This window comes from Hyperolius riggenbachi, chromosome 1, assembly GCF_040937935.1.
Source record: "Hyperolius riggenbachi isolate aHypRig1 chromosome 1, aHypRig1.pri, whole genome shotgun sequence".
Lineage (NCBI taxonomy): Eukaryota > Metazoa > Chordata > Amphibia > Anura > Hyperoliidae > Hyperolius > Hyperolius riggenbachi.
In genome coordinates, this window is record NC_090646.1 from 541,259,434 (window position 1) to 541,272,696 (window position 13,263).

The 13,263-nt window shown below is 45.9% G+C and overlaps 1 protein-coding gene across 2 annotated transcripts in view; it reads right to left on the bottom strand.

Annotated features, from left to right (window-relative positions):
- Positions 1-637: 637 nt before the first annotated feature.
- Positions 638-13,263, bottom strand: part of ZNF475 (zinc finger protein 475) — a 58,221-nt gene continuing 45,595 nt past the window's right edge. For both annotated transcript variants that reach the window (XM_068247052.1, XM_068247059.1), the window contains one exon: positions 638-1,006. In XM_068247052.1, the coding sequence (XP_068103153.1) occupies positions 855-1,006 (152 nt within the window). In that variant the 3' untranslated portion in view covers positions 638-854. The remainder of the gene's footprint in view (positions 1,007-13,263) is intronic.

The following is a 13,263-nucleotide window of genomic DNA, read 5'->3' on the forward strand; positions in this document are numbered from 1 at the left end:
TTTTGCACTATGATTTTGCACCGTAATTTGCGAATTATGATGCGAAATTACGCTTATGCGAGATGTGTGCTTATCACTAGTGGTTAGCTGTGTCCCATACATAGATGGCAAGTGGGGAAGGTATATAATGGGAGCTGGGCTGGTCAGAGCATGAGTGATGTCCCACTCCATTAGCCACAATGTATATCATGCTGCTCAGGTTTTATCTGCCTGGACTACCATCCTACCACTGCCAACCTAGTCACATGAGTCCTCCACATGATTCAGTTGTGTGATTGCTTTTACCAGTTTGGAATTCATAGTAAAGACAGGTTTGTGTACCTCTAAATGCCCACTTCAGGTAAATTCACAAGATATTCAATTTTTTATTCAACACTCTTGATTCCGGAAGCAAGGCTTGCACTGTCACACTCCATGAGAGAGGTCCGCTTTTTATGAAGATGTTTACCGATTGTGAATTGTCCCATTTTTATGAAATGATGAGCAACCAAAAACATGTTCCTATCCCTCATCTTGACACCACCTGTTATCTGGAAATGACTGGTTTGCTTGCATTCTCTCTCCACCTGCTCCAGAGCTCGGTGCAGAATACCAGACAGTGCGCTCTGCTGTCACAGACACACTCCACGCATGAAAATTAATATCTTAACATTTTAATGAGTTTAGCACACACATGTGTACATTGGCTATACACACTATCAAAGAATCTCATCATTTCAAGGGTATCCAATGGAAATCACGTCACCGCCAATATAGGAATATAATGTGTTATCCTGAAGGCACACTTACTGTGCAGAGATTTTATGGCTCCCACAAGTCCTTTATTACATTATTACACAGGACTGTGACTTGCACTACTTTGTTTTTTTGGGTTTACAGGACCTTTGGTGGATGAGGAGTCTGTCTGACAGGAAGGTACGTCCACAAATATCGCAGGCAACCAGTTGACTCTGGGCACTCTGCCAGGCAGCCTCATTTATGGCAACAATATCGTAGGAACCTTTTGCTGGGAAAAAGAGAAAAAAAGAGGGAGAGAATATCAATTTTCATCTCAGTCAAAGTAGGAAAATATTTTCAGGAAATACCTGTAGACCCAGTCATATTGCTTGTACAAGACGTTCTGGTTATTGTCTGGGGGAATGGTGAAAGGGAACACAGTTACACTCAGTTCCTTGTCGTGACAGAACGCTGCCTACAGATTGGCTTTGCATTGTTTATGTAACAGTATGAATATATGCCATCTATTTCTTGAGGCAGTTTAAAAGGATGAAAGTTAAAAATAAAAGCAATTGAATTGAAATGCTTTCTCCAGGCATACTATAAAGGCCATTACTATAATATGCTGCCCCCGTCTGCCCATGCTTGCATATTCAACCACTTTTTCCAAGAAAGGCTAAATCAGTGTTTTCATGAGGCCAGAATAGCATATATCAAATAAGGGTGCCAGGAAAAAAGGGTGCGGGGTATAGCTAAAATGTTAAGGTATTGTCTATAACAATGTTTTTATTGTTTCTTCATCTTTAGCTGAGATAGAATAATAAGTATGTTAAGATAACTGTAATAAAATTGCCAAATGTCATCTATAACAATGAAAATAAAAAATGTACTGTATTTACAGTCATAATTAGCATAGTAAAACATTGGAAAATATTACCGATATTATACTACAACTAAACCTAACCCTACTCTCATACAGAACCCTCCCTCTACCAATGCCTAACCCTAAGACCCCCCCCCCCCCTGGTGGTGCCTAACCCTAAGACCCCCCCCCCCTTGTGGTGCCTAACCCTAACACCCCCCTGTTAGTCCCTAACCCTAAGACCCCCCTTGTTTTGCCTAATCCTGAGACCCCCCCCCCCCTTGTGGTGCCTAACCCTAAAACTCCCCTTTCTGGCGCAGAACCCTAAAACCCCTTTCTCCTCTGCAAATAACATTAATACAATAAGGTGAGCACAGAGGTATGTTTATGCTGGATTCACATGTTCTGCTCCTTGTTCTGCCTGGTCTCATAATCACCGTTCGCTAAAGTCACATTTTCAGACAGGAAAAGGCAAGCTTGCAGTAATGTACCCTCATATCACCCACCCATTCCCTTCTCTTCTTCCCCCCATTCTTCACCCCATTCACTACCCTAAAGAGGAGGGAATGAAAGAATGATAGGAGAGAAGAAGCCTGCCTCTTACTGTCTGAAAATGTGAAAGCAAAAAGTCATATTTTTGAAGGAGTGATTTCTGGGACCAGTGAGGGGTGTGGAGAGGAAGGAAATAACGCACAGAGGTATGAGGATCGAGCATGAACATAACTCTGTGCTTAGCTTAAGTAGCTTTGCCTTGGGTCAGGTATCCTTTGAAAATGACAGATCTTTTACAGGAAACCTGAAGTCAGAGAAATATCGGAACTGGAATTTGTATATCCTTCCATAAAGATGCCAGTTGGCTCTCTATCAGTAGTCTTTAGGGTTTTCAGTAGGATTGCTCACCTTTCCGATAGGAATGAATCTTATGCCAATTCATACTTGCTATTTTTGGACTTAGTAATGACAAACCAAATTATGACAGAACAGTGATGTTTATAAGCTCAAGACTTCTGAATGCTGAATGCAGGGGTATTGTGCTAAGCCTTATTGCAACATGGTTTTAGCAGGGATAAATTATTTATGGGCTCTGCTGGGCCTCTCCACAGGTACTTTTTCTCTGAGCTTCATTAATAAAGCATCAGGATTGTATTTGGCAATCCTTTGACTCTTATTGCCCGGCAATAGAGCTTATCAGTGGCAGCTGAGGTGCTGGCATCACTGGGATGCTGGTGCATTCATTGTCCACCTCCTTCCTCTCTCCCATGTGATCATACCATTTGGAATACATTATCTGAAGAAAGCTGGTATATCTAGAGTAAATAGGAATCATGCTGCTTGCCCTTTTCTGATGAGAATGTACAAAGATGGTGTAATAATAATTCCTTTATTTGTATATAGCGGTTTTCTCCTATCAGACTCATAGTGCTTGCAAGGCAGCCACTAGAGCACAGTCAGTAGGCAGTAGCATTGTTAGGGAGTCTCGCACAAGAAATCCTTACTGAATAGGTGCTGGCTTACTGAACAAGAAGAGCTGTGAACCCAGGTCTTCTGTGTCAGAGGCAAAGCTCTTAACCACTTGCGGACCAGGCCCGTTGAATCAACGTCCAGCAGGTGGTGGTACCGTTCTGACCGGACATTGATTCAACGTCCAGCACTAACAAACCATCCCGACGCGATCGTGCGCACCCGGAGGGGGAGATTAAGCTGTCATCTCCCCCGAGTGATCAGCAGCCATCGCGTATGGCTGCTGATCACGTGATCACTACGATCGCCGTTGGATCATAGTGATCCACTTTGACAGCGGCGGCGGCAGGGGGGAAAGAAGAGGATCCACTCACCTCCCTGCCGTTCCAGCGACAATCGGCGCTCTTCTCTGCTCTGGCCGGCATCTCTGCTCCGTCTGGAGCGGATATGCCGGCTGGAGAAGTAGGGGGTACTGCGGCTCATCGCTGGAGCCTGGAAGGTGAGTGATGGCTGCTGCGCACAGGGGGGACACCTGGCCATACAGGGGGGAGACAGCCCAGCCAGCCACAGACGGGATTCGGCCACCTGACCCCCCCAAACGCGTGCACCCCCCTCCACCGCAAAATGCCCTGGTCCTTAAGGGGGTTTAGGCGGCCGGTCCCGAAGTGGTTAACCATTACACTATCTTTCCAGCAGCCACTGCTCCCTCAATCACACTACAGTTTATAAACGAGTAGCTAAAAACAAGACAAGGGTTTCAACTGCGTGAGTTTCCACACTTATGCTTAAATGCTACCACTGGCACTGTGGCATATTGGCTACTTGTTTTATATACACCTGTCATTCTGTATGGGTTTTTATTTGGCTTAAGTCTCTTAAGTTTTATCTTATACTGTGGAAACTTCATTAATTAAAACTCTAATTTGATTTTAGCTACTCATGCATAATTTTTCTGCTATAGATTCGAAGATAACCTTACATTGCACTAGGCTATTTCTCAGGTAGGCCAGAGATGTTATATTGTAATATAAATTGACTAATTAGAGTTTTAAACTGTAGGAAATCACTACAGCCAATAGATCCCTCTTTGATCAGATTCGATCACAGAGGGATCTATCTGCTGGTCGATCTGGTGGCAATCGACCAGTGTATGGCTGCCTTTGCTTTCTATACTTTCTTTTGGTACTTGCCTGTCCATTTTTCTTGGATGTCTCATCAGTCCATGCGTGTACCGCAAGTCCTCCTTTGCCTTTTAATAACTTTAGAAGCTGCTTGCATTTGCACTAATCTGCACAGGCCAGATTTATATAGTTTCTGACCAGGACAATTTTCTTGTGGCTCCCATTTCATGCACAGCAACCCTTCCCACAGTGTTGCCAACCGTCAGTAAATTTACTGACAGTCAGTAAAAAAGTCAACAAATCTGGACCGTCAGTAAAGTCCATGAAAAACCTTGTGGTGTCAGTAAAAAAAAAAACCTCTCTCTTTCCCAGAAGATCACAGCACTTACTGCTGTTCAGTTTACGTATCACTGTAGAATGTACACTGCTCTAGTTAAAGGTGGCCATACATCTGTAGACTTGGTGGCCGATCGACCATCAGATAAGACAATTATTATTATAAAAATCGGTGCCACCAATAGCATGCCTTATTGACAATCAAACCAATGTTGGGTCGATAATCGAGAACAAACGTGACGGAAACCCCCAGTCGCATCCCCCAAATGTAAATGTATCAAAGTCCCCCTCCCACAGATGCTGTGCATTGATACTTCACCTGTCCAGTGTCCGCCACTACACTCTTCTTCCTCACTCACGCCTCACGTGGTTGCATGTGGGGCGCATGTGTGATATCTTTCATTTAATTTCAGTAATATTAGATGTCAGTAAAAAAAAAGTGTTCTGTCAGTAAATTTTTTGTGCTTTGTCAGTAAAAATGTATTTCCGAAGTTGGCAGCACTGCCCTCCCATTCCATGCACAGCAGCCCCTCCCATTCCATGTGCAGGCCCTGCTTTAATATGTAACATTAATATTAACCACTTGAGGACCCACCCTTTACCCCCCCTTAAGGACCAGCGCTGTTGTAGCTGATCTGTGCTGGGTGGGCTCTGCAGCCCCCAGCACAGATCAGCGTGCAGGCAGAGCGACCAGATCGCCCCCCTTTTTTCCCCACTAGGGGGATGATGTGCTGGGGGGGTCTGATCGCTCCTGCCTGCCGGGTGTTGCGGGGGGGGGCACCTCAAAGCCCCCCTCCGCGGCGAAATCCTCCCCCTCCCTCTCCTACCTGGCCCCCCCCTGGAGATCCGGGCTGCACAGGACGCTATCCGTCCTGTGCAGCCAGTGACGGGATGTCCCCTGTCACATGGCGGTGATCCCCGGCCGCTGATTGGCCGGGGATCGCCGATCTGCCTTACGGCGCTGCTGCGCAGCAGCGCCGTACAAATGTAAACAAAGCGGATTATTTCCGCTTGTGTTTACATTTAGCCTGCGAGCCGCCATCGGCGGCCCGCAGGCTATTCACGGAGCCCCCCGCCGTGATTTGACAGGAAGCAGCCGCTCGCACGAGCGGCTGCTTCCTGATTAATCAGCCTGCAGCTGGCGACGCAATACTGCGTCGCTGGTCCTGCAGCTGCCACTTTGCCGACGCGCGTTATGAGTGCGCGGTCGGCAAGTGGTTAAACACATAAAAAGATAATTCTCCTGGTGGTTACTATAACTCCATGATCCTTTAAAAACAATAATAGGGATCAGGTACCCAAGGGTGCAGTATCTTCGGGTTAGTTGGTAAGTGCTATCAAATATTGTTGTTATACTCACAAAGTGGGTTGCAGCCTACCGGGAAATACAATCCTCGCTAGGTTTTTCCAAATCTGCTGGGTAGGAACTAGAGATGGCCCGAACGGTTCGCTGGCGAATGGTTCCAGACGAACTTTGGGTGGTTCGCCTTCTCCGGCGAAGGCGAACTTTCCCGGAAGTTCGATATGCCCCATAATGCTCCATTAGGGTCAACTTTGACTCTCTACATCACAGTCAGCAGGCACATTGTAGCCAATCAGGCTGCAGTCAGTCCTGGAGCCACTCCCCCCTTATATAAGGCAGGCTCCTCTGGTCATTACACTCACTCGTGTGCCTGCAATAGTGAGAGTAGGGCGAGCTGCTTCAGACTGTTTCTCATAGGGAAAGATTAGTTAGGCTCTTGGCTTGTTAGCTTGCTCCTGGCTGAAGCTTATTGCTATAATAGCACCCCTCAACAGCTCTTTTGAGAGCTAATGTTCTCCTGATGTGTTTTATTTTTGTGTTGCCCACTGACACTGACATTATACAGCCCTATCTGTTGCAGCTGGACCTTGGTAATTGTTATTACTGTGCCAGCCAGGCCCTGCCTAACTATCTATTCTGGGACACCTACCTATGCCTACCTAACTACTGGGGCACCTACTTATGCCTACCTACGTACCTATACTAGGGGACCTACCTATGCCTACCTACCTATACTGGGACTCCTACCTATGCCTAGCTAATTACTGGGACACCTACCTATGCCTACCTACCTATACTGGGACTCCTACCTATGCCTAGCTAACTACTGGGACACCTACCTATGCCTACCTACCTATACTGGGACTCCTATCTATGCCTAGCTAACTACTGGGACACCTACCTATGCCTACCTACCTATACTGGGACTCCTACCTATGCCTAGCTAACTACTGGGGCACCTTCCTATGCCTACCTACCTATACTGGGACTCCTACCCAGTGTTGCTCGTAATGGAAAAATCTACGCTTACGGATCATTACGCGTAATTTTACGCTATTATGCATTACGGAATTACGCTTACGGCGTAGACATTTACCTACGGTTCATGTCTGTAATTACGCATGGCCCTTACGCAATTACGCGTAAGAATACCGTAATGCAGGTTGTTACGTTATTGCCTTACGCATAATTTCCTACTAGCAATTAATGCGTAAGGCAATGCTCCCAAGCGGAGAAGTTGACGCATGGATCAATGTCAGGTAGCCGCCGACTTTAAGGGTTAATAGCAAAGCCCCCTTAATTGCTGAGAGCCTCAAATTTGGAGAATATATTAAGGAGATCAGAAGGAATAAGAGGAAAACATTTTTTTTCAAAAAGACCTTATAGTTTTTGAGAAAATCGATGTTTCAAAGGAAAAATATATACATTTAAAAACCCGCCGACTTTAACGATTAATAGCAAAGCCTGCTTAAAATTTAGGAACACCAAATGCCCAGGGTATATTAAGGGGATCAGTGGGAATAAGAGGGAAAAACATTTTTTCAAAAAGACCTTATAGTTTTTGAGAAAATCGATTTTTAAGTTTCAAGGGCAAAAATGTCTTTTAAATGCGGAAAATGTCAGTTTTTTTTGCACAGGTAACAATAGTGTATTATTTTCATAGATTCCCCCAAGTGGGAAGAGTTTTACTTACTTCGTTCTGAGTGTGGGAAATATAAAAAAAAAACGACGTGGGGTCCCCCCTCCAAGACCTCTTTAACCCCTTGTCCCCCATGCAGGCTGGGATAGCCAGAATGCGGAGCACCGGCCGCGTAGGGCTCCGCACCCTGACTATACCAGCCCGCATGGTCCATGGATTGGGGGGTCTCGGAAGGGGAGGGGCAGCCAAGCTTTCCCCTCCCCCTCCGAGCCCTTGTCCAATCCAAGGACAAGGGGCTCTTCTCCACCTCCGATGGGCGGTGGAGGCCGCGATTTCCTGGGGGGGGGGGTTCATGGTGGCATCTGGGAGTCCCCTTAAAAAGGGGTCCCCCAGATGCCCACCCCCCCTCCCAGGAGAAATGAGTATAGGGGTACTTGTACCTCTTACCCATTTCCTTTAAGAGTTAAAAGTAAATAAACACACAAACACTTAGAAAAAGTATTTTAATTGAACAAAAAACATAACCACGAAAAAAGTCCTTTAATATTCTTAAAGGGGAACTGAAGAGAGAGGTATATGGAGGCTGTCATGTTTATTTCCTTTTAGACAATACCAGTTGCCTGGCAGCCCTGCTGACCCTCTGCCTCTAATACTATTAGCCATAGCCCCTGAACAAGCATGCAGCAGATCAGGTGTTTCAGACTTTAAAGTCAGATCTGACAAGACTAGCTGCATGCTTGTTTCTGGTGTTATTCAGATACTACTGCAGAGAAATAGACCAGCAGGGCTGCCAGGCAACTGGTATTGATTAAAAGGAAATAAATATGGCAGCCTCCGTATTCCTCTTACTTCAGTTCCCCTTTAATTAACCATTAATACTTACCTGTCCCTTTAAATAAATGATCCCTCGCAATAGCCTCGGAAATGTTCTATCAGTTACAATGTAACAAAGTTATTACAATGTAACAACTTTGTTACATTGTAACTACGCCGCACCCGACGTCACTCGCCGCTCAGCCGCCGCATACACTTACGCGTCCGTGCAGGATGCTAAGTCCCCGCCAGCTCCCGCCGTCCACCCCGCCCACATCTGTCACCCACATGTGGGTGACATGTGGGTGACATGTGGGTGACATGTGGGTGACATGTGGGAGAGGCGGGGAGGGCAGCAGGAGCCGGCGGAACTTAGCGTCCTGCACGGACCCGACAGAGCTCTGAGCTATATAGCTCAGAGCTCTCTAAGCATCTTTGTATTTGGGCTCCAAGGAGCCCCATTGCTCCTTAGCAGACCAATGGGGTTCCTTTAAATCAGAAGGAAGCTCCTTGGAGCCCAAATACAAAGATGCTTAGAGAGCTCTGAGCTATATAGCTCAGAGCTCTGTCGGGTCCGGACTCCGTGCAGGACGCTAAGTCCCCGCCGGCTCCCACTGCCCTCCCCGCCTCTCCCACATGTCACCCACATGTCACCCACATGTGGGTGACAGATGTGGGCGGGGTGGACGGCGGGAGCCGGCGGGAACTTAGCGTCCTGCACGGACGCGTAAGTGTATGCGGCGGCTGAGCGGCGAGTGACGTCGGGTGCGGCGTAGTTACAATGTAACAAAGTTGTTACATTGTAATAACTTTGTTACATTGTAACTGATTAGCCAATTTCCGAGGATATTACGAGGGATCGTTTATTTAAAGGGACAGGTAAGTATTAATGGTTAATTAAGAATATTAAAGGACTTTTTTCGTGGTTATGTTTTTTGTTCAATTAAAATACTTTTTCTAAGTGTTTGTGTGTTTATTTACTTTTAACTCTTAAAGGAAATGGGTAAGGGGTACAAGTACCTCTATACTCATTTCTCCTGGGAGGGGGGGTGGGCATCTGGGGGACCCCTTTTTAAAGGGGACTCCCAGATGCCACCATGAAACCCCCCCCCCCCCCCCAGGAAATCGCGGCCTCCACCTCCACCGCCCATCGGAGGTGGAGAAGAGCCCCTTGTCCTTGGATTGGACAAGGGCTCGGAGGGGGAGGGGAAAGCTTGGCTGCCCCTCCCCTTCCGAGACCCCCCAATCCATGGACCATGCGGGCTGGTATAGTCAGCAGCCCCACGCGGCCGGTGCTCCGCATTCTGGCTATCCCCGCCTGCATGGGGGACAAGGGGTTAAAGAGGTCTGGGAGGGGGGACCCCACGCCGTTTTTTTTAAATATTTCCCACACTCAGAACGAAGTAAGTAAAACTCTTCCCACTTGGGGGAATCTATGAAAATAATACACTATTGTTACCTGTGCAAAAAAAAAACTGACATTTTCCGCATTTAAAAGACATTTTTGCCCTTGAAACTTAAAAATCGATTTTCTCAAAAACTATAAGGTCTTTTTGAAGAAATGTTTTTCCTCTTATTCCCACTGATCCCCTTAATATACCCTGGTCATTTGGTGTTCCTAAATTTTAAGCAGGCTTTGCTATTAACCGTTAAAGTCGGCAGGTTTTTAAATGTATATATTTTTCCTTTGAAACTTTAACATCGATTTTCTCAAAAACTATAAGGTCTTTTTGAAAAAAAAATGTTTCCTCTTATTCCTTCTGATCTCCTTAATATATTCTCCAAATTTGAGGCCCTTAGCACTTAAGGGGGCTTTGCTATTAACCCTTAAAGTCGGCGGCTTTTTTATATTATACGGGAGCGTAATATTACGCGATTACGGCAGACTGTGTAATTTCAATAGGAGTTTACTGTCTTACGCGTAATTTGTTACGCGTAATAACGTAACCTACGGTCTAATTACGTGTAATACTGTAACCTTACACGTAATGCTTACGGTTCATTTGTAGTGAATTACAATGCGTAATTACGCTAATGCGTAATTTCGGCCCAGCACTGCTCCTACCTATGCCTAGCTAACTACTGGGGCACCTACCTATGCCTACCTACCTATACTGGGACTCCTACCTATGCCTAGCTAACTACTGGGACACCTACCTATGCCTACCTACCTATACTGGGACTCCTATCCATGTCTAGCTAACTACTGGGACACCTACCTATGCCTACCTACCTATACTGGGACTCCTACCTATGCCTAGCTAACTACTGGGGCACCTACCTATGCCTACCTACCTATACTGGGACTCCTACCTATGCCTAGCTATCTACTGGGGCACCTACCTATGCCTACCTACCTATACTGGGACTCCTACCTATGCCTAGCTAACTACTGGGGCACCTACCTATGCCTACATACCTATACTGGGACTCCTACCTATGCCTACCTACATACAAGAAGATAATAAGGTTGTTGCTTCATTGTGGACAGAGCAAATTTGATCAGCTGGACAGTCACTGTTGTTCTATCATTGAGCTACCACAGCCCGGCGACCATATAGGCTTGAACACCGCCACGGCCTGCACTCTCGCCATGGTGCGCATCAGTCCAGCATGGCCGTCACTACACAAACAGCTGTTTGCGGTGCATTACACAGTGAGTTTGGTGTGTCAGTGTGAAGCAGTACTCTAATTACACTCCCTGATTGATGTATACACATGCAAGATGTTTTAAAGCACTTTAGGCCTGCAATTTAGCATTCAATGTGATTTCTGCCCTTAAAACGCTGCTTTGCGTCAAATCCAGATTTTTCCCCCGGGACTTTTGGCATGTATCCCACTCCGCCATGCCCCTCCTCCAGGTGTTAGACCCCTTGAAACATCTTTTCCATCACTTTTGTGGCCAACATAATTTTTTCTAGTGTTCAAAGTTCGCCTCCCCATTGAAGTCTATTGCGGTTCGCGAAAGTTCGTGCGAACCGAACCTTCCGCGAAAGTTTGCGAACCGAAAATCGCAAGTTCCGGCCATCTCTAGTAGGAACTGGTTGGTCCAACTGTTTTAATATTCTTTCAAAAAATGGACTAAAAAAAGACTACCTCCCATTTGAGGTGTGTTGTAACTAGAAAAAGCCAAAGCAGCGAAGCCCTGGGAATATATGTTATGGCCAGAACCCGAAGTCTAGCCACTTCCGGTTCAGGCCTGTCAAAACACGAAGTGGCCGTGCACCTGCGGCCAATGTTAGAAATGAAAGATTCCCGGCCGCATCGTGTTCTGGCCGTAACATATATACAAAACACATTAAAACAGTTTAATAAGAAGAGTTAGTGTTGACTGGAATGTATTTTTTATTCATGCACTAATATAGACAACGCATTTGATGAGTTGTATCGTGCTTCCTCAGGTCAGTGCATTTCAGTATGGCTAAACGTGCGTGAGCCAAAATTAAAAGGGGAATATGAAGCATGAAGTTTGAGGGTACAGCTGCATTGGCTGTTATACCAAAGATCAGTACTTAAAGGGACACTTAAGTCATCCCAAAAAATGAGTTTTACTCACCTGGGTCTTCCAGTAGCCCCCCTGCAGCTGTACGGTGCCCACGCCGTCTCCCTCCGATGCTCCTGGCCCCGCTGACAGCCACTTCTGGTTTCGGCGACAGGAGCCGACAGGTTGGGAACGCGAGTGATTCTTCGCGTTCCCGGCCACAATAGCGCCCTCTATGCTGCTATATAATATATCCTCTATGCTATAGCAGCATAGAGTGCGCTATTGTGGCCGGGAACGCGAAGAATTACTCACGTTCCCAGCCTGTCGGCTCCTGTCGCTGAAACCGGAAGTGGCTGCCGGCGGGGCCAGGAGGATCAGAGGGAGACGGCGTGGGCACCGTACAGCTGCAGGGGGCTATTGGAAGCCCCAGGTGGGTCAAACTCATTTTTTTTGAATGATTCAAGTGTCCCTTTAAGGCTAACCATAATGAAGCCTTATGACCAGTTTGACTTTTTGGGCCATCATGTTTACTTCAAACCAAAAAAGTTATGCGGGCCAAACATGTGGCATTTTTTTTTAAATCATCCAGTGCTTATGTTTCTGTTTAATTATTTTTTATTCCGTTTTCAGAAAATTATTGAATTACCGGTATCCCCGAGTAAAACCACTCACAAGTGCAGTAATTTGATTAAAAGAATTTGAAAAATGTCCCCCGTCTGTTGAGAAATCAAAATGTGCATTATATTGAATAGAAATGATCATTATTAAAGCTATTTCTAGACAATGTGCTGTAATAACATGATCACGAGACTTATACAACTATCACATGATCAAATCGATCACACGGCTTTCCAAAATTCTCCTTGTAGGTGAACATCTCTACTCTAGAGTGCCCTGTTATGAAATAAATATGTATATTGGCACCTGGGTAGCTTCTCCTATGAAAATGTTAATTTACGTATACTTGTTTCATTATGGGCTCTTTTAGATACAATAGTGAGTATCAATGGCCCTTATTCAATTCATTTTTTCTCCTAAGATTTATCCTAGGAGATAATTTTTCATCTTCTGTTTTACTTTTCAGCACTCTGCAATTGAAAAAGTACCAAAAAGTAGGAAAAAAAAGTACTGTCAGAATTATTCTAGTATTTTCTTGCTTACTGGTGGCTTAGCTCAGGGACGGATCTAGACCAAGTTGCGCCTGGGGCAAGGTCAGGTTTTGGCGCCTAAAAGTCAGGTTTTGGTGCCTAAACTGCCATTCACCATCCAGTTTTGGCGCGAAAAGGTCAGGTTTTGGTGCCTAAACTGCCATTCCCCATCCAGTTTTGGCGCCTAAAGGTCAGGTTTTGGTGCCTAAAGATCAGGTTTTGGCGCCTAAACTGCCATTCCCCATCCAAATTTTGACCGCCTTTTTAACAATTCAACAAACTGCGCCTGGGGCAAGGGACCCGTCTGCCCCCCCCTAGATCCGTCCCTGGCTTAACTATTTGCCGACTACCAATTGGCGTGAATGCGGCGGCTCCCCAA